This window comes from Dromiciops gliroides, chromosome 2 (genome assembly GCF_019393635.1).
Source record: "Dromiciops gliroides isolate mDroGli1 chromosome 2, mDroGli1.pri, whole genome shotgun sequence".
Taxonomy (NCBI): Eukaryota; Metazoa; Chordata; class Mammalia; order Microbiotheria; family Microbiotheriidae; genus Dromiciops; species Dromiciops gliroides.
The window spans coordinates 319643044-319670875 of NC_057862.1; the positions used below are offsets into that span (position 1 = coordinate 319643044).

Sequence of the window (27832 nt, forward strand, 5' to 3'; positions counted from 1 at the left end):
GAGGTAGGAGGAGAGGGAAATGTAGCCATGCTAAGCTCCTCCTCCCACCCCCTGGGAACACGACACTGAAGTTTGGGCCAATTTATGCTTTTCCAAATCATACCTTGTCTGCCCCAACTGGTCCTATTAGGATGAGGAGGTACTAAAGGAGTCAGGAAACTTGTTTTTTCTTCTTTCCTCTGTCTTAGAGAGGACAGTTGGCACTTCACTGGATGACCTTTCCTTTGCCCTACTTGAAAAGTTGTGCTAGAGTGAGGATTAGTTGGTCTCTAAGGCCCCTCAGAAGAAGGTGCCATATAAACACAGGATTCCGGCATTAAAATTCTCTCTTCCATCTCGGCAACCGACTCCATTCCAGGTAACACTTTTTTTTGCTGTCAGTGAGAGGAAGAGTGATGTAGTGGATAGAGGGGTAGCCTTGGAGTCAGGAAACTGAGTTTGAATCTTATCTGAGACAGATACTAAGTGTGTAACCACACAAGTTAGTCACCAGACCTCTCTGCACCTCTGGCAGCTCTTCTAAAACTCTATACCAGTTGCCACATCTGTTGAGGGAGTTTTCACACTGGAAGTTTCCTACACTGATGAAATCACAGATCGGGTTAAAAAGACCAAGAAGGTGCAATGGTGGGATTTTTTGGCCACATAGTCATTGAGAAGAAGGGCTGGGATGGCCTTTAATGAATGCTTACTGTCCACTTTGAATGGGGCTGGGTAGTGTAAGGGGTAAAGCAGAGATTAAGACATGGCTCTAACTAAAGCCTGACTCCGCTGGAAAGACCAAAACACAGGAAACCAAAGTATATAAAATCCTTATCATCCGGTGCTTAAATTGTGTGATTTGGACCAGTGGGCTCCAGGCTATGGAATATCATCCACTGGGGTCCTGCAAAAAATGTTACAACTTTTATTTGTATTTTTTAATCTTATGAGAAGGAAATTAAGTTTTACTAATGGATGTTTACTAATAGATTGCCCTGATTCATTATTCCCATGTATCACAAGGTATCCTGAGGAAAGAGTGAGTTTTACAATTCAGAAACAATGATCCAGTCATCCTCATTCTTCCTTTGCTTTCATCAGGTCAAAGCCTATTGTAATTTATGTGGAACAGATTGAGGGGGTTTACAGATTATGACTTTTAGCTAAATGAATCTTCATAAAATGGACAAATAGCTTTAAAAGATTCCTGCAAAGAAACTGAGTGAAGATAATACTAATAATCATGAGTACAAGGGGAAAACTAAAAAATAGCAGAACTTTCACTTCTACCCCTAGTAAAATGTTCTTCCATCAGCCACATTACAAGGTAAAAAACCATCGTGATGATTAAAAATTAGAGAGACGTAGTTTCTGGGTAATTTAATCATTTTATTAATAAGGCCATCAAGTTATTAATAAAAGAATGGTCATTTGGCCGTCTCCCTCAAACCAAAGACTATCATGTTGGTGGACTCACAGGTCATACACCCTTCAGAACAGTAGGTGGTTCATCAAACAGCAATCAAATCTAATTGGTTAATGTAATTGGAGGTGGGCTATATTAAAATGAAGGGCTATACCAGACCACCCATAGCTTTAGGCTATCATTTCAAAAAATTATACTCATTTCAGTTTTGGGGCTGAGAGATCCCTGGACAGAGAGATTAACTCTACTCTGACCACCCCTAACCTTTAGCTATCTAGACAAAAGAAATGTCTCCAATGAGCTTCCCCATCCTAGAGTAAATTCCTTGAATGGTTGGGTGGGGTCTGACTAAGGAGGAGAGTTAATGCAATCTCATTTAGTAATGTCCTCCAGGAAAAAAAGGACTTTTAAAAAAATGAATAATTTAGAAAAAAGGGAGAGCCTCTGAATCTCCCTAAGATATTGGTTATTAATCATCATTTCTCTCACCATAGTGAGTTAATCAGATTTGACATAAGTTGGTCAAAATATTTTGAAAATATCAAGATTATTTGAAATATGAATTTGGATCCACTATCTTAAACAGTGTCTAAGTGTACGTTGTGTCTTGAGATATTAAAGAATAGTGTGAAACTGATGGGGGGGTGTGGATTTAATTGATTGTGAGGCATCCCAAGGAATTACAAGACTCGTCTCAGTTTCCCAAGTTTTATTGAAATACTGTGATGACCACAGGGAGAACACCAGGGAGGTGTCTTGAATAGGGAGAGGAAAATGGTTATATTTATAGTGAGGAAAAGTAGGTTATCTCCTCATTATCTTAATCTCCTCCTTATGGGAGGTTCATGGGTCCTAATTTGGACTTCCTGGGGTCCTAAGACATCCCCTGAGGCAGGTACCTTTTTCCTTGGAGGTGTGTTTTGGGGGTTTGCACGTCATAAATTGAACCTAAGGACACATTTGTTCCTTTCTGCTCATGTTCCTAAAGACATGCTTAAACTAAACTTGTCAAACCCAGAGGGTCTCTGTGTTTATGATGTCTCTTTACTTAAGATCTGGTTTCTAGGTGTCCTGTCATCTAGGAATGTTAATGGCTATTAATGGTTAATGGTCCCTAGTTACCTTCTAAGCTTCTATTCATAGCATTGATTGGAAGAGACAAACCTTGGTTACTGTAAGAACACAAACCTTAGTTTCTCTTTTAACCCTTTTAGCGACTATTGATAAGGACTTAAGCCTCAGTTTATCTGTTAACCCCTTTTTTAGAGCTCAGGTCTTAGAGCTCATATCTTAGGTTTGTCTGTTAACCTCCTTTTTGCCTCCTCCATCAAAACCATTATGATTAGCAAGATAAAACTAAGCATTTGTTGAAAAAAAATGATGTCATCTATATAAAAATTCTCAGATCTGCATACATTAAAAATATGGAAACAATTTTCTAACCTCTTTAAAAATCTTCTAAACAATAAGTTTTATTGGGTTTTGAAACCCATTTGTTAAAAATAGAAAAAGGTAATACTTTTTAATGAGTTTGTAAGACTAGCTGATTAACATGAGGAAAGATGGAAACTGACAAGCCAGATTTTAGCAAAAACTTTTGCATAATTGGTAGATGAGATTGAAAAATGAGTATCATGATTTAATAATTGTAGCCAACTGTACTTCGTTTTAAATCCACGAATCTTTGTTAGGAATCTCTTTTTTGTTTTTGGTTTGGGGGGGGGGCTTGCCGGGCAGTGAGGGTTAAATGACTTGCCCAGGGTCACACAGCCAGTAAATTTCAAATGTCTGAGGCTGGATTTGAACTCAGGTCCTCCTGAATCCAGGGCCAGTGCTCTATCCACTGAGGAATCTCTTTTTAGTTATGACACTCATTAAAGCCAGGTATTGAAATAAATAGAATAGAACCAAACCTTTGAATTGCTATATCAAAATGTGCTAAACCAAGATTTTAAAAAATAATGGAGCATATTCAGTCATATAGTAGTTGCTTAATAAATGTTTTATCTACATTGCTCTCTCACTACAATATTATTATTAACATAATAGAACATTAATATTTTCATGAAAGGTGACTTTGTACTTTGATGAAATGAAAGTATTATAAAATACTGTAGAGTTCATTTTTCACCTCATTCTTTTTTTAAATTTATGTTTGTGTATGTTTTCTTTTTTTTTTTAACTTTTTTTTTTCCGAGGGCCAATGGGGGTTAAGTGACTTGCCCAGGGTCACACAGCCGGTAAGTGTGAAGTGTCTGAGGCCGGATTTGAACTCAGGTACTCCTGACTCCAGGGCCGGTGGTCTATCCACTGCGCCACCTACCTGCCCCCCTTAATATACTTTTAAAAAAACAAATTACAGAAGAGACAAGATGTTCATAATTTCAGAAACAGCTCTTTTTCCTTTCGAATATTTAAATGTTTGTTAGTGATTAAGCAATGATTAGAAAAAAGGATATACAGGGGCAGCTAGGTGGTGCAGTAGATAGAGCACTGGCCCTGGAGTCAGGAGTACCTGAGTTCAAACACAGCCTCAGACACTTAACACTTACTAGCTGTGTGACCCTGGGCAAGTCACTTAACCCCAATTGCCTCACTAAAAAAAACAAAAACAAAAATTTAAAAAAAAGGATATACATATAAAAATAAAATAAATCTGATAGGAAAACATAGAACCCAAAATATATGTTATCTACTAAAAACAATAAGAGGGCCAAATTCACATTATGTATACACAAAGAATGTCCAAAGAGATCAGGAAAAACAGTGATGTAGTTGTTAATATATTAATCATTGGGAGATGATGTTAAGAGTAGTTAAGTAATAGAAGTTACTGATATGGTCATTTACAAACTTTTGGTTTGAGCTCATGTGCTTTTTTTAAAAATTCTTTTGTACTTGTTCATGTATTTGAATGCCTGTATTTGTAAATGGAAGGCAAAAAAATTTTATGTTTAAAGGAAAAATTAGTCTAAGTCCCAATCTGAGGTGATAAAGAGATTTTGAGGCTGTTGATTTTTTTTGGCTCTAATTGGCAAGATCTTGCCTGTTCTGGGAATCAAAAAACTGAAGGATCATAAAGGAACATGTTTCCTTAGATTTCTTAGTTCCCAATTAGTCAAGGAATTCTAGATTTAGAGCTAGAAAGGACTCCGTTTTATAGATGAGGAAACTGAGACTGAGAGAGAGGTGAAGTGACTTGTTCCAGGTCACACAGGTGTGTAGTAGCAGAGCTGTGAATCAGATCCCATCCCTCATCTGACTAGTTCAGGGCTCATTTCCCTGCACTATTCTGTGCTCTCCCACTCTTTCCCTATGATTCCATACTTTTATGAGTTGTTAGGGATGTCATGTTGTCAGAATATTTTTAAAGTATAGATCTGACCATGTCATTCCCCTACTCAAGAAGCTCCCATGGTTCCCTATTTCCCACAGTGTCTGGCACATGGTAGGTATGAATAAAATCTTAGTGGTTTATTGATCTGAACACTAAACACAATAAATGCTTTGAAAAAAAATTTTTTTAATTAAGTGTTCACTTGTGTTTGAAAGCCCCTAGCATAGTGCTTTGTGCATAGTAAGTACCCGATAAATACTTGTTTATTTATTTATTTTTTTTTTGCAGGGCAATGAGGGTTAAGTGACTTGCCCAGGGTCACACAGCTAGTAAGTGTCAAGTGTCTGAGGCCAGATTTGAACTCAGGTCCTCCTGAATCCAGGACTGGTGCTTTATTCACTGCACCACCTAATTGCCCCCCTGATAAATACTTGTTGAGTTGAATTATTAACTGTAAGAATCAACAGCATAGGTTCTAGTCCGAGACATGGGTAAGAGAAAGGTCAGTGAGCAAGGTAGGAAGGAAGGGCCTAAATATAGAGAGAAACCATGGAGACAGCTTGTGGTATAACGAAAAAAAAAAGAAAACACTAAAATCAGAAAGACCTGACACTGCTGTAAACTGTGTGACTGAACATTCAGCCTTATTTTTCTTTGTAAAATGGAAATAATGTGCCATCTTGTGCCAGCTAACGTCTCAGAGGTGTGAGTGTGAGGTGATATCATAGAAGGAGAGAAGGAAGGAGGGGACACCAGAATTTAGAAGTCTTTGAGACAGTGCTAAAGACCAGGAGGCCTAACCTAGGTCTCTCTCTCGGTACTGTTTGTTCTCTTCTGCCTTCAGTGGATGGAGGCATTTCTGAAAAAAAATTTTAAACAAATGGTCAATTCTTCAGAATGTGGTGCAAAGCATTTTTATTGATCTTGGAGAATGGGATGTTGAGCAGCATGTTGCATCCCATCATTTGTTAATTGTGCTTGCTGTACCATCTCTCTCTTCCCTTGCAAAATCTTTCCTGCAGAACTTCAGGAGTTGCTAAGAAACGCAAGGCAGAAGAAGCAGATGGAGAGTTTCCCTATAAGGTCAGAGTGTCTGATCCTACAAGCAGCTCTGAGAGCTCAGAGGAGGAGACGGAACAAGAGAGAGTGGAGAAAACAATGAAAAGTAAGTCTGATTTGTAGGCCTGAGAAAGAAAATCAGGAACCACATGAGGTCTCTAGCACCCCAGGCTTTTAATTTGCTGACGTGTTTTCCCTCTCCCCTTTGCCCATCCCAGCACCCTGACAGGCTGCTCCCTTTCCCAGTGGTGTTGGGTGGATCTTGTTCATCAAATGTAAGCAAGTGGAAATTGTACCTTTGACATAAAACCTGTGCCAAGAAGACTGAGCCTCTTGGGATTGTCTCTCTTCACAACCTCTCTTTTTAATTGAGCTCTGACAGTACTTCAGTGCGTTTTGGCCACCTCAAGCAGGTTGGCATTAGGAGTTTCCAGCCAGAAAAGAATCTGGGAGAGAGGGCAGAGGAGGTGTTAGCAGGGGTCTAGTCTGTAGGAGAGCTGCATTGCCTAAGAAAACTAGCAAGCTTTCTGTGCGCCCCGCCCCCCCCCCCCCCCATGAGGGCATCTTTCTGAAAGCCTGGGGAAAATCCATCTGGAGCCTAGTTTGGGTTTTCTTGGAGTTAAAGATAAAACTTGCCCTAGTACAGAGTTTATTATTATTAGTGGAAAAACATCCTGAGTCTTGATTAACCACAGTAAGCTGGAGTCTGGACAGCATTTCTCTTGTCCCTTGAGCCCTATGTCTAGACTGTTCCCCAGATAATAAATATCCATTTTTATCCTTGCATGCCTACCGCGGCTGGAGAGGGGGTGGGTTCTTACTTAATCAAGCTACAGTTGACTCTGGCCCCCTTCCCCATGTTTCAGCCACCAAAGTGCTATACTCCAACTCTGTATCTGTGGTAAAGGACACCCAATGCAAGAATTCATTGTCTGCACCTAAGGAAAATGTCAAGGTAAGCAAGAAGACTGCTTCTCATGAATTGCTGTGTTTGGGTGCTAAGATCCTGGCAAACCAACGTCCTTCACAGTCTCGTAAAAGCCTGGAATTAGGTGTAGATGACTAGGTCTGGAGAAGGAGTGCAGGGAAGTATCACTTCCCAGGTGGTCTTTTTCAGTTGCTTCATCGAAGCTACCACTTCATTTTTTCTACTATGTACACTTAGAAATCACAAAATCTTAAAGCTGTAAAGAAGGTACTCAAGGTGGAGAGAGAGTTTATTACATGTGGCCCAAAGGGGGGTTTCAAGCCTCCAACAATGGTCCCCCAAGTCTTGTAGCCCACCTGGTTATATACAAAAAGAGTAGGCATTGGTATAGCGGCAAGTTTATCAAACGAAGATGAGGTCAGTTATTCACTGAAGAAAGGATGCATAATGGCGCCTAGTGGTTTAGTCATCATTACAGGAATACATAAGAATGAGGTCAATAGTTAAGGGGGGGGGGTCTGTCGTTGCAGCTGGGGTACCACAAGGCCAAAGCCTGTCTGAGACAGACAAGGTTGGAAGGCAGAGATTATAGGCCTGCAGCTGTAGCTGGAACACAGCAAGGCCAGGGTCTGTTTGAGACAGACGAGGTCAGAGGCTAAGTGTGATTTTCCACATCAGTCCCAGGACTCCTTTAAACTCTTTTAAATTATTGATGACCATCCAAAGAGCTTCTATTTATTTCTATTTATCAATATTTACTCAATTAGACATTAGAAGTATCTCAGTACGATTTTGAAAATAGTTTTGACTTCAAAGATCCCCTGAAATGTATCAGGGACCCCCAAGGGGTACCTTATTTTGCAGATCCCCTGCTCCCCACAGGGGTCCCACACACCTATTTAATGGTACAACCATTAGAACCCAGATCTCCAGATCCTAAGGTAAGTGTTCTTTCCTCTATGTCTTACTTCCCCCTAGCTATCTAGCCTCCTAAATTTTCTTATCAGGGAAGAAGAGATCAATTCCCTTATAAAATGTCACCATGGGGAAGGGAAGAGATTTGACTACAGGCCTTCCAGAAACTTTTACACCTTCCATTGTCAAAACCCACTCTCTCATAATCATTAAGTGCCTGCAGTATGCAAAGTCCTGCCATGCACTGTCAGAGGTAGATCGCTAAGACCGAATCCTTACTCTAGGGTGCTAACAGTATGGCCATGGAGATGCCCCATGCTCAGATATTCAGTACTACATAATGGACAATGACTGATGCAGCACGGTACTGTAAGAGATGTACAAGTGCACTGAGGCCTAACAAAAGGAAAGGATGTTTCCTCCTGGGAGTACCAGAGTAGGTTTTAGGGAGGGATTGGAAGGAACAGGTAGCATTTTAGCACACAGAGATTGTGGGGGAGGATATCCTAGCTACATGGAACAGTTTGACTAGAGGCCAGAAAAGGTGAGATATATATATATATGAAAGATGGATTCAAACCCATGCTCTCTAATGCCAAATCTAGTGCTCTGTCTGCTGTACCATCCTGTCCCTATCTATGGCTAAGGAAGACATGTGGCAGTCATGTGGCAAGTCTTGGCTATAGAGACTGAGTGACTAATTAGGAAGTTATATCATTTGGCCCAGTCATAGCCTGTGGAGAGAGGAATTTAAACCAGAGTTTCCCTTGGACCTTTCAGACACTCACACTGCAGCCATCATTCATCCTCCACAAATCCCATCGGATGACTTAAAACTCATAGGATCAGAGGTTTAGAGTCAACCTTAGAGGTCAACTTGCCCAACTCCCTTCATTTTACAGATAAGGAAACCGAGGCTAAAAGAGTTTTAAGTGACTTTCCCAGTGTCACCAAAGTAGTTCATAACAGGAGTGGGACAGACCTGTGAGGAAGGACAATTGGATGACCTACATGGGAGAGGAAGGAAAATGCCCTCTTGAAGAACTGGCTGGCAATTTCAGATGAGAAGGGGACTCTCATCCAGCACGAGATGAGCTCTAGTCTGAACTTTTTCTACCACACCAGGTCACGGTGCCCTTGCTCTGTGCCTGGGAGAAGACTGAAAAGTTGTATCCCCCTAAGATGGCAGGGGTTGGCATGTTTCTGGCTGCTGGATCACAGACAGATCTTGGGAGGGAGACGAGATACTTGCTGTGTGACTGTGGGCAAGTCACTTGGCCTCTTTCTGCCTTTTTCCTCATCTGCAAACTGGAAGGAGTCAGACCAGTTGACCTGAGGTACCTCCTAGCTCTAACACTGATCCTGTTGTTCTGACCTCTGGGACCAAGTAGAAAAGTCTATAACTCCTTTACAACAACCCTGTGAGAGAGGTGGTGCAAATATCACTAACCACCCCCATTTTATAGATTAGGAAGAATGAAAGTCAGACAAGAACCTTTTAAAAAAGACTTTACTTAGGACGAAGTCTGCTGTAGGTGGTCCCCTGATTCCCAAGTTTAGCATTCTTCCCATGATATCACTGAGTTCAAATAGTAAGCGATACTATCCTGTTATTTTCTTCCTCCCTTCTCCCATTCCTCAGTGTCCCCAAGACTCTGCTTCTCCAGGCCAAGCATTCCTTCATCCTATTCATCAATGTGAATGTTGTGGAAAGGCCCAAGACCCTTTCTAGGTTTCTTTGTTTCCTGTGTATTATTTGCTATTATGGTTGTTTCTCTTTCTTATGTAGACAAAGAATAAGAAAGGAACCAGTAAGACTGTGGTGACCTCTGCATCCCACCCTGACCCCCTTGAAGCACAGACCACCTTTGGAAAGCCAGGCCCAACTGTGTCAGTGAAATCCCATTCCAAAAAATCCCCAGCAGCCCTCAGAAAACAGGCAGCACAGCCTCCGAGCAATAGCTTGACTGCACACAGTGAGGAAAAGGTCGCTTCCCCTGTTGTTAAGCCGGTTCCCAAACCTGGTAAGAGGATTTTCCCCTGTCACCTCTTGAATTGTTGAGACATTCCTGGGTTCAGGGCAAGGCTAGTTTGTTCCCTTGTGCTCAAAGCAGAGACCTCATCCCTGAAGTCAAGGGACCAGGAGTCATCTTTTCTGTGTCCACTGGATCCTTTTTTTGGCTAAGTAGGAAGAGTTGTCCTGTTCCGCCCCCCCCCCCCCCCGCCCCCCCTTATACTTTCCACAAGCATCTTACTCCTTCCTTTGGGTTTTTAATGTACTTATAGCCATAGTGGGCTACCTTAACCATAAGGGGATGAGGAGGGTAAGGGAAGAGGTGATGCCTTGTGATGCCTGTCAGAGATCCTGAAGAAGGAATCCTGCATGGGGTTCAAGGTTGGACCTCAGAGGTTAAAGGGCAGCTCTGAGGTTAGAATCCTGCTCCTTCCTGTTCTCCCTATTTGCTTCAGTCTACCTTTCTGTTGAATAGGCTAGTACTGCCTAAACACCATGACAGCCCCTGAGGAAGTAGGGATACCACTGGCTAGTGATATTGTCCAAGGTCCCTTCAGTCATTATTAGACACTTCTTGTGTACAAGGCCTTGTAAGGGAAATAGAGATAGAGAAATGAAGAAGAGGGATAAGTCTTTCTATAGCACCTACTGTGTGCCAGGCACTGTGCCAACCACTTTACAAATATGATCTCATTCGATCCTCACAACTACCCTGGGAGGTGGTGCTATTTATTATCCCCATTTTACAGTTGAGGAAACTGAGGCAAATAAAGGTGAAGTGACTTGCCCAGGGTCTCACAGCGGACATGTCTGAGGCTGGATTTGAGCTCAGATCTTCATGATTCCATCCCTGGCACCACTTACTGCCTGCTAGAATAAGGCACGGTGTCTACCATGTTCATGGAATTAAGCCTTAGTTCATTCATATGCATATATGGAAACAGCTATGGGAAAATACTTAAAGAATAGCTAGTCATGGGGTTTGGGGATCATCGCTCTTGGTTAATATTTAGCCTCCCAACCTTTCCACGGCTTCTGTGGTAGGGTTTGTGGTGAGGGAAACCGGGTCTGCTCTGATGAGAGAGTAAGGATGAGCATCTATCTCATATCTTCCTCACGTCCCAGCCCCGATGCCTCCAGACAAGAAGACAAAGAGCAGCAGTGAGGACTCCTCAAGTGACGAGACAGATATTGAGGTAACTTCCACATTTGTCTTCCCCTCCTAGCACCTGGTGTTGATAGTAACCAGGCCTCCCAATGGCCTGTGGAATCAGTGTTTTCTATTTTCATTCAGAAAAATTGTAAGTACCCATTCTGTGCTAGGCCTTCTGGGATATGCATGGTCACTTGTCCTCATGGGGCTTACAGTTTAGTAGGGTGGGTAAGACAAGTAGGACACAGGTCTGGTGTCTTCCTTTGATCTCTGGTGAGATCACATGAGGCACCCTTGGAAACTTTAAAGCCAAAGTCTGACCTTTACGGTTTGTTTTATTTGCAGGGGAGGGAGAATATCCAGACATATAAGATGAAGCATTCATTTTGTTTGACTATTGACTGTTGGAGTACATCTCATCACCCTCAACCCTTATAAACTCCTAGACAACCGCAGGGACCCTATCTTATTTGTCTTTATATTGCCCTTCCTCAGTATCTAGGATGACATTCCACATAAGACGCTAACAAGTGTGTTGAATTTGTTGCTGGTGTCAAACTATAGTAAAACCATAAGCCAGTTTAGATAGTCTTCAAAATGGCAAATAACTCAAAGCAGTTGTTATTCCCTGGCTGACTAAATGGTCTTTTGGTTTTTAATAAAAATACTGAATCCTCTAAATCTATTTAATTCTAAGTCTGCTTTCTTCCAGTCCTTTGCATTTTAAATTAATGGGGTTATTATGTATTAGATCATCAGAGAGAGAATGTTTGTAATGATTTTTTCTTAAATGCACTAGTCTCCTAGGCATGCTACACACTGTAGCATGTAGAGCTCTATTACTGGACCCTGAATGGTTCTCATGGAATTTCAGTGAGCTCAGTGTAGACAAGTACAACAGAGTGGGAGAATGTGGGGTTTTTTTGTTTTGGTTTGGTTTTTTGTTTTGTTTTGTTTTGTTTTTGCAGGGCAGTGAGGGTTAGGTGACTTGCCCGAGTCACACAGCTATTAAGTGTCAAGTAGTGTCTGGATTTGAACTCAGGTCCTCCTGAATCCAGGGCCAGTGCTTTATCCACTGCACCACCTAGCTGCCCCCGAGAATGTGTTTTGATGCAGCAGCATACTTGTCTGACCTCCACCACCTTTGCATATTTTCACTGCCCCAATTTGGTCATTACGTCGGGCTAGTAACATGTTCTTTCTTTTTATGTCTCCTCCTTTGATCAGATGGAGAAAGCAATGGGAACACCCCAGGGCAGCTCTGCCTCCGTGAGAGGTAATTCTGCTGCCTTGGTTCCCACCAAGGGGTCCCAGGTGAAAGTGGTCACCCCATCTTCTGGGAGATTAGTGACAAAGCCTCTGACAGCCAAGGAGAAGAATCCAGAAGAGACTTCTGAGAGCAGTGACGAGTCTGAGAGTGATGAGGATGCCCCATGGCCCCAGCAACAGGTAAGGCTTTGGGGGGAGGGGTGGAGTGTGTGTGTGTGTGTGTGTGTGTGTGTGTTAATTATTAGATAATTGAGTAAACTCAAGGAGAATACACTTCCAAATTGATAAAGGCTGAGTTCATTCCAAAGAGGGTGAAGGTCTACAGAGAGAGAACTGATGGCATCTGAATTTAGATTGAAGCATAATTTTTTTGTTAGTTCCTTTATCTGAAGTTTTGTTTTTGTCTGTTTTCTTTCTTTTCTTTTTTTTTTTTTAAATGTGAGGCAATTGGGGTCAAGTGACTCGCCCAGGGTCACACAGCCAGTAAGTGTTAAGTGTCTGAGGCCAGACCCAAACTCAGGTCCTCCTGAATCCAGGGCTGGCGCTCCATCCACTGCGCCACCTAGCTGCCCCTGTCTGTTTTCTTTCACAACATGGCTAATGTGGAAATTTTTTGTGTGACCAAAGAGGGTGATGGGTCTATTAACTCCCATTACATTGATTTTTGTGTTTCATCATGACGTAGAGGAAAGGACAATAGAATTGCAATCCAAGGATCCAGGTTCATATCCCAAAAGTGCCACTGATTAGCTCTGTGAGCTTGAGTAGGTCACTTAACTTTCCTCATCAGTAAAAATTAATGAGTTGGATTAGATGGTCAGGAATGTCCTTTCTGGCTCTAGAAGCTATGATTTCCTCTTTATGGTTCTAGACACAAGAAGTGAAAATGCCTTCTCTCGGTAAAGTACCAGGGAGGGTAGGCAAAACCACTCCAACCACAGAGAAAACCATCACTCCATCCTCCAAGCTGAATTTGGGGCTTCCCTCTAAGGCAGCTGAGACCCGGAAGCCAGAGGAGAGTTCAGAGAGCAGTGACGAGTCAGAAAGTGAAGAGGAGGCTGCAACACTTCAGAGACAACAAGTGAGGCCTGGGGGAGGGCTTTAGGTATCAATCTTACCAATCCCCAGGTAGTCTGGCCTATTCCAGGTCTGCATGGCTTGGAAATCAATCAGTCCTGTACTCCAACAGAGCTGCTTGACTGGGGAGTGGGGGTGGAATTCGACTCGCTTCTCATCTTGCTGGTCCTGGTGTCCATCTAGAAATTTGTTTTCCAACAGAAAGGACAACCTTAGCCCCCTGTTAAAGTTCTCTTAGATTCCTGACCTCTCTTCTCCTAGTCACTGATCTTTGGAAAAAGCTGACAATGATAGCTCCCTAAGTTAACTTCCCTTGAAGGGAGGAGGCCCTTGTCACCCCAAGTTCCATCAAGACCCATCCACAGAGAAAGTGACTGGCTAACTCCTGCTCTCTAGAAATGAATGACAGCAGCTATGAGGCAAGGCAGCGAGCCCCGGGAAGCCAGAGGGCGGAGGGTGAATAATTCCATCCTTTAAGTACTTGTGACCTCTCTTGTGTGTTTCTCATACTCTCTTCTCAGGCCCCAGTGTCACATTTCCCACTGTGCTCCTTTCTTTATTTAGAAGATTGAAATCATATGTGAGCTCCTGAAGCTCCCTTTCTCCCCAGTTCAAACCTCCTGCTGTCTTCACCTGCCTTCTCTTTTCCTACTGCATTAGATGAAGTTCTCCTCTTTAGAGGAGCCAGTCCTCCCTCTCTGTCTTTGATTCCTTCCCCTCTCTCATCTCCTGGGACTTGGACCCAGCGATCATCCCTTCTTTCTCCTGCAGCTTGGATCCTCTCTGCTGGTTTCTTCCCCTACTAAGAAACATGTTTATCTCTCTCCCAGCCCTTTAGGAATATTCCCCAAATTCTCCTCTCTAACTTCCTAACCATCTTTACCTTTCACTTCCAAGCATAGACATAGGGACTGGACTTAGAGTTCCATTTCTATTGTATAGGGAACTCCCAGGTAAGGAAACGCCTTCTTCCAACTTCAGGTCAACCCCTACTCTGCAATTTGTAGTCTTAGTGAGGTTCCCAGAGCACTGAGAAATCAGGTGACTTGCCCAAGGTCACACAACCAGAGGGCAACTATGAAGTTGAACTCAGGTCTTCTTAGTTTTGAAGCTAGCCCTCTACTACTACACCATGTAGTTTCTGATAGTTTTATATATATATTTGGGGGAGGCGGGGCTATGGGGGTTAAGTGACTTGCCCAGGGTCACACAGCTAATAAGTGTCAAGTGTCTGAGGCTAGATTTGAACTCAGGTCTTCCTGAATCCAGGGCCGGTGCTTTATCCACTGCGCCACCTAGCTTTCCCCCAGTTATATTTTTTAATAGTATTTTTTTCCAATTACTGTAAAGACAAATTTTTAATATTCATTTTTTAAAAATTTTCTCCCTCCCTAAGATGTTAAGTAATTTGATGCAGGTTATATATGTGCAATCACATAAAACATTTCCATATTAGTCATGTTATGAAAGAAGAAACAAACCAAAAGAATAAAACCATGAAAAAAATGAAGTGAAAATTGTATGCTTTGTTCTTTCTCTAGATGTGAATAGCATTTTTCTTCCTGAGTCCTTTGGAATTGTCTGACAGTTATATTAATGTGGCTAAATCAGTTTGGTGTAATGGAAAGAGCAGAGGACTTGTGTTCCCTCCTAAACTTCTTCAGAAAATAGTCCTTTAGCAGCTCCTAATTCTTTACTCTTCCACTTATTCCTGGATTCTGCCTTTTATATTCTCCCACTACTCAGAATTATGGAATCACAGAGTTTGAAAGTTGTTATAGACCTCTGATCCAACCAATACCTGAAAGAACTTGTTCGCTCAACTAAAATTATTCTCTCCAAATCCACTGTTAGCTTCCTAATCGTCAGTTCCTGACTCCTTTTCTCAATCTTTGTCCTCCTCGATCTTTCTGACACTTTTTAAAAAATGCGGGTCTCCCTATTATGTTGTAAGTACGGGGCCTACTCAGATGGCCAATCCCATTACTGATTGGCAGGGAAACTTTGACCTCCATTCACCCCCTCTTTAGGCAGCCTAGTGGCCCAGTGATCCCAGGCCCCACCAAATTAATGCTAAATTCAGTGCTGACACCCAGTTGGTTTAGCCCTCTGTGGCTCAGAACTCTCCAGCTTGAGATCTAAGTCTCAGCATCCTTGGTATCAGAGTTTACAGGGAGGGACTGCCACGTCTGCATCATCTTTCCTAATACTATCTCCTTTGACTTTCCTGAACCAGAACTCTCATGATATTACTGCCTTCATATACTCTCTGTTTACCTCACTGCGTCTTCTTTCAGTCCCCACCCACTTAGTAGAGATAACCCCATGTCATTGGCCTTGTTCTGTCTTAGAAATATCACCCAGGGACAGCTAGGGGGTGCAGTGGATAGAGCACTGGCCCTGGAGTCAGGACGACCTGAGTTCAAATCTGGCCTCAGACACTTAACACTTACTGGCTGTGTGACTCTGGGCAAGTCACTTAACCCCAATTGCCTCACTTTTAAAAAAAAAGAAAGAAAGAAAGGTTAAGTCATCTGCCTGTTGTCACATAGCTAGTAAATGTCAGAGGTAGAATTTAAACTCAGCTCTTACTCACTCTAGAAGTGCAGCCCTCTATCCATTACATCATCCTTTCCTTCTCTGTCTGGTGGTATAGAGAGCCTGAAATCCTCACACCTTCATTTGCATTCGCAGTTCTCCTTTGTGACTTTGGATGAGGCACATAACCTGCCCTAGCCTTGGTTTATCCATCTTAGTTTATCCATCAGAGGAGGTGTTTTGAAAGACTGGTTCTCCCTAGGTGACGATATCCAAATGAAACTTCCCTATGCATAGGGTTTTGTAACCATGAGATGCTGTACACCTGTAAGCCATAAGGCACATAAGACAATCTCACATATAACACTTGGACATTTTAATTTTGTGGTAATTTGAATGCATGAAAATTGGGACAATCTTTTCACACTTCTCCCTCTCACATATTTTAGGCCAAAGTGCACTACTTACACTTTCATGAATATTAACTTTGTTTCTTTTATTCATTCTTTAATCTTACCTCCTGTTCCTAAAAGTTGAAGTGCTATCTGTTCTTTTGGAGGGGGGGGAGACAATGAGGGTTAAGTGACTTGCCCAGGGTCACACAACTAGTAAGTGTCAAGTGTCTGAGGCCAGATTTGAACTCAGGTCCTCCTGAATCCAGGGTCAGTGCTTTATCCTCTGTGCCACCTAGCTGCCCCCACATAGTAGCTAATTAACCAGTGTTTGTTTTCTTCAGGTTAAAACTGCCCCAGCCTCTGGTACCAAAGTATCCCCAGGGAAAGGGAAAGGGGCCCTTCCTGTTCCTGGTAATTCAGTGACTTCAAACCTTCAGACCAAGGCGGCAAAACCTGGAAGTCCGGAGACTAGTTCTGAGAGCAGCGAGGAGTCAGAGAGTGATGAAGAAGCTTCAGTGTCACAGGGACAGGTGATGCCTCGCTCCAATCCCCCAGTACTGGGGTCTAAGCTGCCACTGACTAGTCAGCCCTGCAGGTGTGCAGCTCTCTAGTAACATTTGCATGTCAGCTGGGGCTAGTTGTTTGCTGCTCAGGGAAGGCTGTAGATTTCAAAGGAGTACTCGCTGTGAATCTCAGATTTCTTCCGCTTTTGTCTTCTTTCCTCACGATCTTAGGAAAAATCATCACTGAAGACTCCTCCGGCTAGCGCCATAGCAGCAAATAGAAGCCCTGCCCATTCAAGCCTCACTAAGGTGCCCCTGGGAAAAGGGACCCTCCAGGCCCAGAAGGGACCCTCAGCCAAGTCATCTGAATCCAGTTTTCTGGAGACCAGTTCTGATAGCAGTGAGGATTCAGAAAGCAAAGACGATATTGTAGAGCCTCAGAGACAGGTGATACATCTTATTTCCACTAGACCCTTTGATGCAATGGCCTGTGCAATTCTGGGGTTGTATAACTCTGACAAGCAATTTATGTCTCATCTGGGACTTATTTGCTGGTCAAGGAGGACTATGGGACCTTGCAAAGGAATCATTCTGAATCTCATTTTTTTCCCCTTTTATTCTTTTTCCTTGTGATCTTAGGAAAACTCATCAGGAAAGGCTCCCCAAGCCAATGCTACTCCAGTAAAAGGGACCATTCTTGCTCCTGGAAAAGCAGTGACTTCAGCCCCCCAGGCCAGGACAAGGCCTTTAGCCCCCCAGGCTAGGACAGGGCTTCCAACCATGACATCAGAACCTGGAAGTTCAGAGAGTAGCTCTGAGAGCAGTGAGGAGTCAGAGAGTGAAGAGGAGATAAAAGCACCTCAGGAAAAGGTGATGACAGACCAGTACCCTAGTTGAGGGGTCCAAGCTGCCGCTGCCTAGCAAACACTTCAGGCTGGGAACCCTCACAGTGAAATTGGGATTTGAGTTGGGTCTTATTTACTGTGTATGCAAGTCCCTTGTGTTTGAGGGAGCTGTGGCTCAGAAACTCAGGGTTTTTTTCCCTTTTTTCTCTTTCCTCATCATCTTAGGAAAAATCACTAATGAAAGCTCCCCAGGTTAATGCCATTACAAAAAAAGTTGCTCCTGCACCCACCCAAGGGCCCCTGAGGAAAGAAGCCCTTTCTGCCCCTGTGAAATCAGGGACTCTGGCTTCTGGGGTCAAGGCACCATCAACTGCTGAGGCCTCTGGGTCAGACAACTCTGAGAGCAGCGAAGAGTCAGATAGTGAAGAGGAAACCCCCCCCATACTCCAGACTCAGGTGAGTCTTGAAAGAGGAGGAAATGACTATGGAAGTAGAGGTCAGTAAACATTGGTTTGAATACCAGCTTTGCCTTCCCTTTTCTGAGTCTCAGTTGTGCATCAGCAAATTGGGAGGATTGGAATATAGGATCTCTAAGATCCCCTTTGGGCAGCTAGTTTAGAGCACTGGGCTAGGAATCAGGAAGACTTAGCTTTATGAATTTAAATCCAGCTTCACTTAGTTAACTGCAGGACCCTGGGCAAGTCACTCAGCCCTGTTTGCCTCAATTTCCTCATCTGTAAAATTAGCTGGAGAAGGAAATGGTGAACCACTTTAGTATCTTTGCCAAGAAAGTCCCAAACAAGGGTCATGAAGAGTCAGACATGACTCAACAACAACAAAAAAATCCCTTCCAGCTATAAATGCCATGCTCTTTTAGGATAGAAGCACTAAAATGGCCCTAACAGCTCTGACCTTCTGCGTAGCCGATTCAATTATGCATTGTCCTATACCTTTGACTACCTTATCTCCTTGACTTATTGCCATACCTACTCTGCTAGTCCCCATCCATGGATCACCTCTACCATCTACCTTTCCCGCATTGTGGAGGAAGTCACACCATTGGGCAGACTGGGGCCAACACAAATTCCTGTTCTCCATTCTTAACCACACCCTCACAAATGCATAGAAGCACCCTTGTTCTTCTTTGACAATCTTTCCCATTCCCTTCTGTGATTGTTCCATCTGCTTCTCTCCTTAAGCCCCAAGACGCCCCCCCCCCTTTTTTTGTTTGTTTGTTTTGTGAGGCAATTGGGGTTAAGTGACTTGCCCAGGGTCACACAGCTAGTAAGTGTTAAGTGTCTGAGACCGGATTTGAACTCAGGTCCTCCTGACTCCAGGGCCAGTACTCTATCCACTGTGCCACCTAGCTGCCCCGCCCCCTTTCTTTTTACAGCTGTCCTTTCCTTCTGTGTAACTGAGGAAGTTGAGACCGTCCTTCATTTCCCCTACTCCACAACTCAAAACCACTCTACATCTTCACCCATCTCTCCTGCTTTACCTCTGGCCCCTTCATGGCTTCCCATTTTCCCAAGGAGCCTCTTCATCAATCATTCTCTCATCTTTAGTCCCACCCTATCAGCTATCTCTTTCCTTCTTACCTACACATGTGTCCAGGTCTCCCTCAACCTGAAAAAACACCTGTACCTGTTCCTGCTATCCCCTCAAGCAATTGTTTTATTTTTCCCTTTCCCTGCCAAACTCCTAAAAGAATTTTCTGTTCTTGCTGCCTTTATTTTTTCCCTGCTCCATTCTGTACTATCTGGTTTCTGATCCTACCATTTTGCCTTGTACACTTAATTTTTTTTAAATGAATAAAAATAACACCCCCAGGAGTGAAGGAGAGGGAGAGAATTCTTTTAACAAATAGGTATAGTCAAGCAAAAATTCACCATGTCCAAAAGGTATGTATACATCTCAATCTTCAGTGTGAATCCAACCTCTCTGTGGGAGGAGGTGGGTAGTATGTTTCATGAGTCCTCTGGAATTGTGGTTGATCAGAAGTCTTAAGGCTTTCAGAGTTGTTGTCTTTATAGTCTTTGTATTGTATTCTGGTTCTGCTCATTTCACTCTGTTTCAGTTAAACCTGTCTTCCTAGGTTCCTCTGAAACTGTCCCCTTCCTCATTTCATGTAAGAAATAACACTCCCGGGCAGCTAGGTGGCACAGTGGATAGAGCACCGGCCCTGGATTCAGGAGGACCTGAGTTCAAATCCAGCCTCAGACCCTTGACACTTACTAGCTGTGTGACCCTGGGCAAGTCACTTAACCCCAATTGCCTCACCAAAAAAAAGAAAGAAAGAAATAACACTCCACTGCATTCCCATGTCACCAGTTTATTCAGCTGTTCCTCAAGTGATGGTCACTCCCTTAGTTCACAGTTATTTGCCATCACAAAAAGATCTGCTATAAATTTTTTTGTACACATGAGTCTTCTTCCTTGTCTTTTGTCTTGTATAGTAATGGTGCAGCAGGGTCTAAAGAGATGCACAGTGTCTTAGCTTTTTGTGTCTCTGCTGTCTTGTTAAAATAGCACAGTTCAGGATTCTCAGGGGTCGCTTAAATGAATGGCTTTTTCTCAGTTCTTATCCATGTTGGCTTCTCTGAAGCTTTTTATATTGTTCTGTTACCCCCACCATATTCTCTTCCCTTGGTTTCCATGACATGTTTCTTGCCTACCTGTATGCCTATTCCTCATCTTCCTTATTTTCTGGATCATCATTGTCCTATCCACCCCACCTCCCCAAAGGACTCTGTTCTAGGCTCTATTATGGCTCTCAAATAGACAGATAAATAGACAGACAGACAAGACAAATATATATATAGATAGCTATAGAGATAGATTTACATATAGATAGAGACAATTAGATATAGGTATAGAAAGATTGATGTATAGCTATATAAACATAGAAAGATATAGATAGCTAGACAGAGAAATGGATAGATAACTATCCATCTTTTTTTTTTTTTTTTTTGGTGAGGTGACTGGGGTTAAGTGATTTGCCCAGGGTCACAGTGTTAAGTGTCTGAGGATGGATTTGAACTCAGGTCCTCCTAACTCCAGGGCTGGTGCTCTATCCACTGCACCACCTAGCTGCCCTAATAACTATCCATCATTAATGGTTCTCTGAACTCTTCTCCCCACTTCAATCTAACTGCCTTCCAGATATTACTTGAATGCTCCTTTATCATCTCAAACTCAACATGTCTAAAGCAATTCTTGTCAAGCTCCCTTCCTCTTGCTCAAACCTCCCCTTTCAAGAACTCATCTATTTCTGTTGAGCATGCTGCTATATTCCAAGTCACTCGGGCTTGTACCCTTGTAGTCATCCCTTACTCTTCTCTCTCCCTATCATTCAATATCCAGTTAATCCCCAAGTCTTGTCCCTTCATACCTCCCTCATCCTTCCCCTTTTTTTCACCCTTTTGGCTGTTATCCTAGGTCAAACCTTCATCAACTCTCCCCAGTATTACTAGGTAGGTGGTGGCATTGTGCATAAAATGCTGAGTCTGGAGTCACAAGGACCTGAGTTCAAATCCTACCTCAAACAACTACTAGCTGTGTAACTCTGGCTGGGCAAGTTAATTAACCTCTCTGTGCCTCAGTTTCCTCTTCTGTAAAATGAGGATAATAATAGTATCTACCTTTCAGGATTGCTGAGATAGTATAAGTAAAGGACTTTACAAATCTTAGAGTGCATACTCACAGGCTAGGAAGGCTGAGAAGAAGCCCTATCACCCCCTGGGCCACACTGTAACTCAGAACAGTGTGTCCTGAGAAGCAGCACTACACTTTAAGAAGGACTTAAAAGCCAAGAAATAGGTGGCCAAGATGAGCAGACAGAAAAAGCAGCAGACCACAAATATTAGAGTACTATAAATTCTAGATATTATTATAATTATTTTTAAAACCCTCCTAATTGAGTGGGTCTGGCTTGTCAGCTTTAGTAGTCATTCCCTGCTGAGATGGGACTCATGCACTTAATGGAGACTCTGCACAACAAATACTTGTCAGCTGACACCTGTAGACCAATCTTTCAACTAGCCTGATATCTATGGGCTTACTGCATGGTCTCCAGTTAAAATAAGATCATCCAGATAAACCAACAACTCAAAGTAGTTCATGATAACAATTATTTTGTATGAGCTACAGCCAAAGTGGCAAGACCCCCAGATATTATGGGGAGTGTTCTATCTCACTGGGCAGATGGAACATGTCATTTTCCTTCTCTCTCTCTACAATGGGGATCCAGTAATAGCCTTGTCCAGTTACAACATTCAGAAACATTAAATTGGAAAAAGTGTAAAAGATAGTCTTTTTGTAAGTATAATAGTTGACTTTTTTTTATTAAGGTAATAAATATTTTTTATTTTGTAGTTTGGGGTTCCAATTTTTATCCCTTTTCCCGACTTCCTTCCCTCCCCCCTCCCTAAGACAGTAAGCAATCAGAGATGTTATACATGTATGATTATGTAAAACATGACCATATTTGTCACTTTGTGTAAGAAAACTTGAATAAAAGAAAAAAATGAAAGAAAGTGAAAAAAAACCCCTCCTAATTGGACTATTTTGATCCTTCTTTGACTCCTAATTCCTTCTCTGAACTTAATTCTCTCCTCTAGGTGAAGCCTCCAGGGAAAATTGTCAAAGCCACCCCTGCCCCACCCCCCAAGAGCCCTCTAGAGAAGGGGGCTCTTCACACTCCTGGGAAAACAGTGACTTCAGCTCCCAGTGCTAAGGTGACATCTCCAGCCAAAGGAGTCAGGCCTGGGGGGTCAGAGGAGAGCTCTGAAAGCAGTGAGGAGTCTGAAAGTGAAGTGGAAACGCCTCCATCCCAGGGGCAGGTGAGAAGTCTGAAAGGGAAGGAAACAGCCGAGTTGGAGGTAGGTGAAAGAACATGGGCTGGAGTAGATGCTCTTTAACTAACATCCCTTCCAGCTCCAAATGCTGTGATCCTGCCTGAACCTCGACTTCCTCATCTGTCACATGGGGATAATAGATCCTTGTGCTACCTAACAGACAGGAGTAGTTTTAAGGCTCCTAAGTGTGATATATACATGAGCTATGAGATACTCAAATACAGACACACCCTACATCTCTCCCCAAGGTCACAGCCTGCAGCCATAGTACATGGTCTCTTGGAAAGTGGTTTAAGTTTTTGTTGTAACTAGCCATTAGACTTTCCCAATAATGAAATGATGCCTTTTTTATTATCACACCTTGAGTTCCATCGCGCGCGCGCGTGTGTGTGTGTGTGTGTGTGTGTGTGTGTGTGTGTGTGTAACTCTAACTAGATATTTCTTGGATTGGAGATAAAGAGGATGGTTTTGCCTTTATTGGCATCAAAACCAGCCCCAAATGGGCTACATGATCTTCTCATTTGGCCCCTAATTTCTTTTCTGGCTCTGTTTTCTTTCCACCAGGCAGTATCATCAGTAAAAACTCCTCAGGTCAAAACCTCCCCATCCACTACTGCCAAGAGGCCCTTGGGGAAGGGAGCTCTTCCCACTTCAGGGAAGTTAGTGACTACAGCTTCCACTGCCAAGGGGACGTCGGTGACCAAGGCAGTGGGACCTAGGAAGCCAGAGGAAAGTTCTGAGAGCTCTGAGGAAACAGACAGTGAGGATGAGGTACCTGTGACCCAAGGACAGGTGAGTCGTCATATGGGGCTGGCTTTGCCCATGTAGAATAGGAGCTGTTTCTGGCTGGAATACTGATCTCTAAAGTCAGCCAGTCAAATAGCATTTATTAAGCACCTACTTTGTGTCAAACACTGTGCTAAGCCCTGGGGATACAGAGAAAGTTAAAAGCCTTGGGGGACACCTAAAATTAGCAGGTGTGACATGGATGAAGATTCTGTAAAGGAAACGGAATAGGCAGCCAGACAGGCAGGAAGAGAACCAGGAGACAGCAGTGTCTGGGGGGTGAACGTTCTTCAAAGCCATCTCATGCTTGGCTTCTTGTGTTCCAGACCGCGGTCTCAGAAAAAGTTGGGTAACCTGTAGCCCATTTCATTAGGTAGTGACAGATTTGGGGGTCCCAGGCCAGCTAGCCTGGGAGCGATGAGGTGAATGTCTGCACAGATCCTGATCTCTTCTGATCGGGGTAGTATAAGAGACCCTCAGACAAGGATCACTTCTCCACTAGGACGAGAAACAGCCTTCACGGTCTTGTGGTCAGTGACCACAAAATTATCCTTCAGGAGACAGACATGCGCACCTTCATGTTTACTTCTCAAGATCAAAGCTTTTTTGTTAAGTTCATGAACTATTAACATGACAGGGGGGGGGGGCAGCTAGGTGGCACAGTGGATAAAGCACTGGCCCTGAAGTCAGGAGTACCTGAGTTCAAATCCGGCCTCCTGAGACACTTAACACTTACTAGCTGTGTGACCCTGGCCAAGTCACTTAACCCCAATTGCCTCGCTAAAAAAACAAACCAAAAAAAAAAACATGACAGGGAGGGGGAAAGTGTAACTGTACCACTTTGTGTTTTTTCTCACATTTCTGAGCTTCTGGAAACTCAGTCCAATTGGCCTGGGCATTGATGATTTTCAATCGCCCCATCACACCCTGCCCCATCCCCTGTTTTGTAACACATAATAATTACCCCTTTCCCTCTTTCCCTTCTCTCCACCCCCACCTTCTTTTCTAACATGAGAGTGGTCCCCGTTTTTTTCTTCCTCCTCTCAGAAAATACAATAAATCAATAAAGACATTGATATTGAGGGGGAAAGTGAGATGGTTTCATCCCTGGCAAGGAATTCTCCTAACATTTCTGCCCATTCCATTTTCTCTCTATGACCTCAGACAAAGCCAGTGGGGAAAGCTTCCCAAGTCAATACTTCCCAACAAAAATCAGCCCCTGTCACTCCTGTGTCCTCTAAGGGCACCCAAGGAAGAGTGTCTACTCCAGCTCCCTGGAAGGCAGGGACCGTGGCCCTACAGGCCAAAGCAGCAAGACATGGGAAGCCCAAGGACACTTCTGAAAGCAGTGAGGAGTCAGAGAGTGAGGAGGAGAGCCCAGCATCCCAAAGACAGGTGAGGCCTGGACATGATCATTGGTTCGTGGTTAGAACTGGAAGGGAGTTGATCCTTTGCAACTCCTTTATTTTTCAGATAAGGAAACAAAGGTTACTTTTCTCTGTTCAGGTACTACCTTCTGGCCTGTATTGGTCACCTTCTTGCTTCTAAGTGGACCTCTGAAACCTGGGGGGACAGATAATGAATTCAGTTATAGACATGTTGAGTTTGAAATGTTTATGGGACATACCCTTGGAAATGTCCAGTAGGCAGTTGGTGATGCAATACTCAGCCTAGAGCTCAGGAGAGAAATTCCAGGCTGCATATTGAGCTGTGACAGACAGTCTGCATTGAGATCCACAGTTGCAGATGAGGTCACCAAGAGGGAGAAGAGGACCAAGATCAGTCTTGTGGTACAGCCATAGTTAGGGGGTGAGACATGAAGGAGAACCCGGGGAAGAGATGGTGAAGGAGTCATCTGACAGGTGGGTGGAAAAGCAAGAGAGAATAGTGTCACCCGAACACCCAAAGGAGACAGTGTCAAATGCTACCAGGAGATCAAGAAGGATGAAGATTGTGACAGCTAGGCGGCACAGTGGATAGAGCACCAGCCCTGGAGTCAGGAGTACCTGAGTTCAAATCCGGCCTCAGACACTTAACAGTAGCTGTGTGACCCTGGGCAAGTCACTTAACCCCAATTGCCTCACTAAAAAAACAGAAGAAGAAGGATGAAGACTGAGGCAAAAGTATCCAATCTGACACTTGAGAGATCATGAGTTACTGGTTTCATTGAATGATGAGGTTGGAAAACCAGACTGGTTAGATTTATTCTTGTTTTGGGGTTTTTTTTGGTTTTTTGGTTTTTTCAGGGCATTGAGGGTTAAGTGACTTGCCCAGGGTCACACAGCTAGTAAGTGTCAAGTGTCTGAGGCCGGATTTGAACTCAGCTCCTCCTGAATCCAAGGCCAGTGCTCTATCCACTGTGCCACCGGGCTTACCCTGACTGGTTAGATTTGAGGAGAGGTCCTAGGTTGCTGCTTCCTTCCCACTTTAGCTCAGCATCAGTGGTTCCTGATATGTTCTTATCACTTTGCTTTCCAATAACCTGGGCAGCTTTGATTCTTGGATCAGAGTGTTCTATAATACCCAGTCTTCATTTATGTTATTTTCTTTGTGCAATCTTAGGCAAAGGCCCCAGCGAAAGCTCCCCATGTTGATACCCCTCCAGGGAAAGGGGCCCCTGTCACTCCTCTGTCCTCTAAGGGCACCCAAGGGAGAGTGTCTACTCCAGCTCCCTGGAAGGCAGGAACTGTGGCTCTCCAGGCCAAAGCAGCAAGACCTGGGAAGCCCAAGGACACTTCTGAAAGCAGTGAGGAGTCAGAGAGTGAGGAGGAGAGCCCAGCATCCCAAGGACAGGTGAGGCCTGGACATGATCATTGGATCATGTTTAGAACTGGAAGGGAGTTGATCCTTTGCAACTCCTTCCTTTTACAGATAAGGAAACAAAGATTACTTTTCTCTGTCACCTTCTGGCTTCTAAGTGGACCTCTGAAACCTGGGGGGACAGATAATGAGTTCAGTTATAGACATGTTGAGTTTGGAATGCCTATGGGACATACCCTTGGAAATGTCCAGTAGGCAGCTGGTGATGCAGTACTCAGCCTGGAGCTCAGGAAAGAAATTCCAGGCTGCATATTGAGCTGTGACAGTCTGCATTGAGATCCCAGTTAAAGCCACAGTTGCAGATGAGGTCACTGAGAGAGAGAAGAGGACCAAGATCAGTCTTGTGGTACAGCCCTAGTTAGGGGGTGAGACATGAAGGAGAACCCAGGAGAGGAGATGGTGAAGAAGTGATCTGACAGGTGGGTGGAAAAGCAAGAGAGAATAATGTCACCTGAACACCCAAAGGAGACAGTGTCAAATGCTACCAGGAGGTCAAGAAGGATGGAGATTGGGACAGCTAGGGGGCACAGTGGATAGAGCACCAGCCCTGGAGTCAGGAGTACCTGAGTTCAAATCCGGCCTCCTGAGACACTTAACACTTACTAGCTGTGTGACCCTGGGCAAGTCACTTAACCCCAATTGCCTCACTAAAAAAACAGAAGAAGAAGGATGAAGACTGAGGCAAAAGTATGCAATCAGACACTTGAGAGATCATGAGTTACTGGTTTCATTAAATGATGCGGTTGGAAAACCAGACTGGTTAGATTTGTTTTTGTTTGGGGGGTTTTTTTGGGTTTTTTGGTTTTTTGAGGGGATTGAGGGTTACTTAACTCAGGTCCTCCTGAATCCAAGGCTGGTACTCTATCCACTGTGCCACCTAGCTGCCCCTGACTGGTTAGATTTGAGGAGAGGTCCTTGGTTGCTGCTTCCTTCCCACTTTAGCTCAGCATCAGTGGTTCCTGATATGTTCTCATCACTTTGCTTTCCAATAACCTGGGCAGCTTTGATTCTTGGATCAGTGTTCTATAATACCCAGTCTTCATTTATGTTATTTTCTTTGTGCAATCTTAGGCAAAGGCCCCAGCGAAAGCTCCCCATGTTGATACCCCTCCAGGGAAAGGGGCCCCTGTTACTCCTATGTCCTCTAAGGGCACCCAAGGGAGAGTGTCTACTCCAGCTCCCTGGAAGGCAGGGACTGTGGCTCTCCAGGCCAAAGCAGCAAGACCTGGGAAGCCCAAGGACACTTCTGAAAGCAGTGAGGAGTCAGAGAGTGAGGAGGAGAGCCCAGCATCCCAAGGACAGGTGAGGCCTGGACATGATCATTGGATCATGTTTAGAACTGGAAGGGAGTTGATCCTTTGCAACTCCTTCCTTTTACAGATAAGGAAACAAAGATTACTTTTCTCTGTCACCTTCTGGCTTCTAAGTGGACCTCTGAAACCTGGGGGGACAGATAATGAGTTCAGTTATAGACATGTTGAGTTTGGAATGCCTATGGGACATACCCTTGGAAATGTCCAGTAGGCAGCTGGTGATGCAGTACTCAGCCTGGAGCTCAGGAAAGAAATTCCAGGCTGCATATTGAGCTGTGACAGTCTGCATTGAGATCCCAGTTAAAGCCACAGTTGCAGATGAGGTCACTGAGAGAGAGAAGAGGACCAAGATCAGTCTTGTGGTACAGCCCTAGTTAGGGGGTGAGACATGAAGGAGAACCCAGGAGAGGAGATGGTGAAGAAGTGATCTGACAGGTGGGTGGAAAAGCAAGAGAGAATAATGTCACCTGAACACCCAAAGGAGACAGTGTCAAATGCTACCAGGAGGTCAAGAAGGATGGAGATTGGGACAGCTAGGGGGCACAGTGGATAGAGCACCAGCCCTGGAGTCAGGAGTACCTGAGTTCAAATCCGGCCTCCTGAGACACTTAACACT

At 43.8% G+C, this 27832-nt stretch overlaps 1 protein-coding gene across 1 annotated transcript in view; it reads left to right on the plus strand.

Annotated features, from left to right (window-relative positions):
- The window catches only part of TCOF1 (treacle ribosome biogenesis factor 1), a 96832-nt gene that overhangs the window by 11993 nt on the left and 57007 nt on the right, over positions 1–27832 (plus strand). The window contains exons 3-15 of the mRNA XM_043987778.1: positions 5768–5910; positions 6671–6759; positions 9437–9671; positions 10787–10857; positions 12042–12263; positions 12955–13164; positions 16435–16623; positions 16828–17043; positions 17236–17466; positions 17667–17897; positions 22061–22321; positions 22862–23089; positions 24248–24478. Coding sequence (XP_043843713.1) covers positions 5768–5910; positions 6671–6759; positions 9437–9671; positions 10787–10857; positions 12042–12263; positions 12955–13164; positions 16435–16623; positions 16828–17043; positions 17236–17466; positions 17667–17897; positions 22061–22321; positions 22862–23089; positions 24248–24478 — 2557 coding nt within the window. The remainder of the gene's footprint in view (positions 1–5767; positions 5911–6670; positions 6760–9436; positions 9672–10786; positions 10858–12041; positions 12264–12954; positions 13165–16434; positions 16624–16827; positions 17044–17235; positions 17467–17666; positions 17898–22060; positions 22322–22861; positions 23090–24247; positions 24479–27832) is intronic.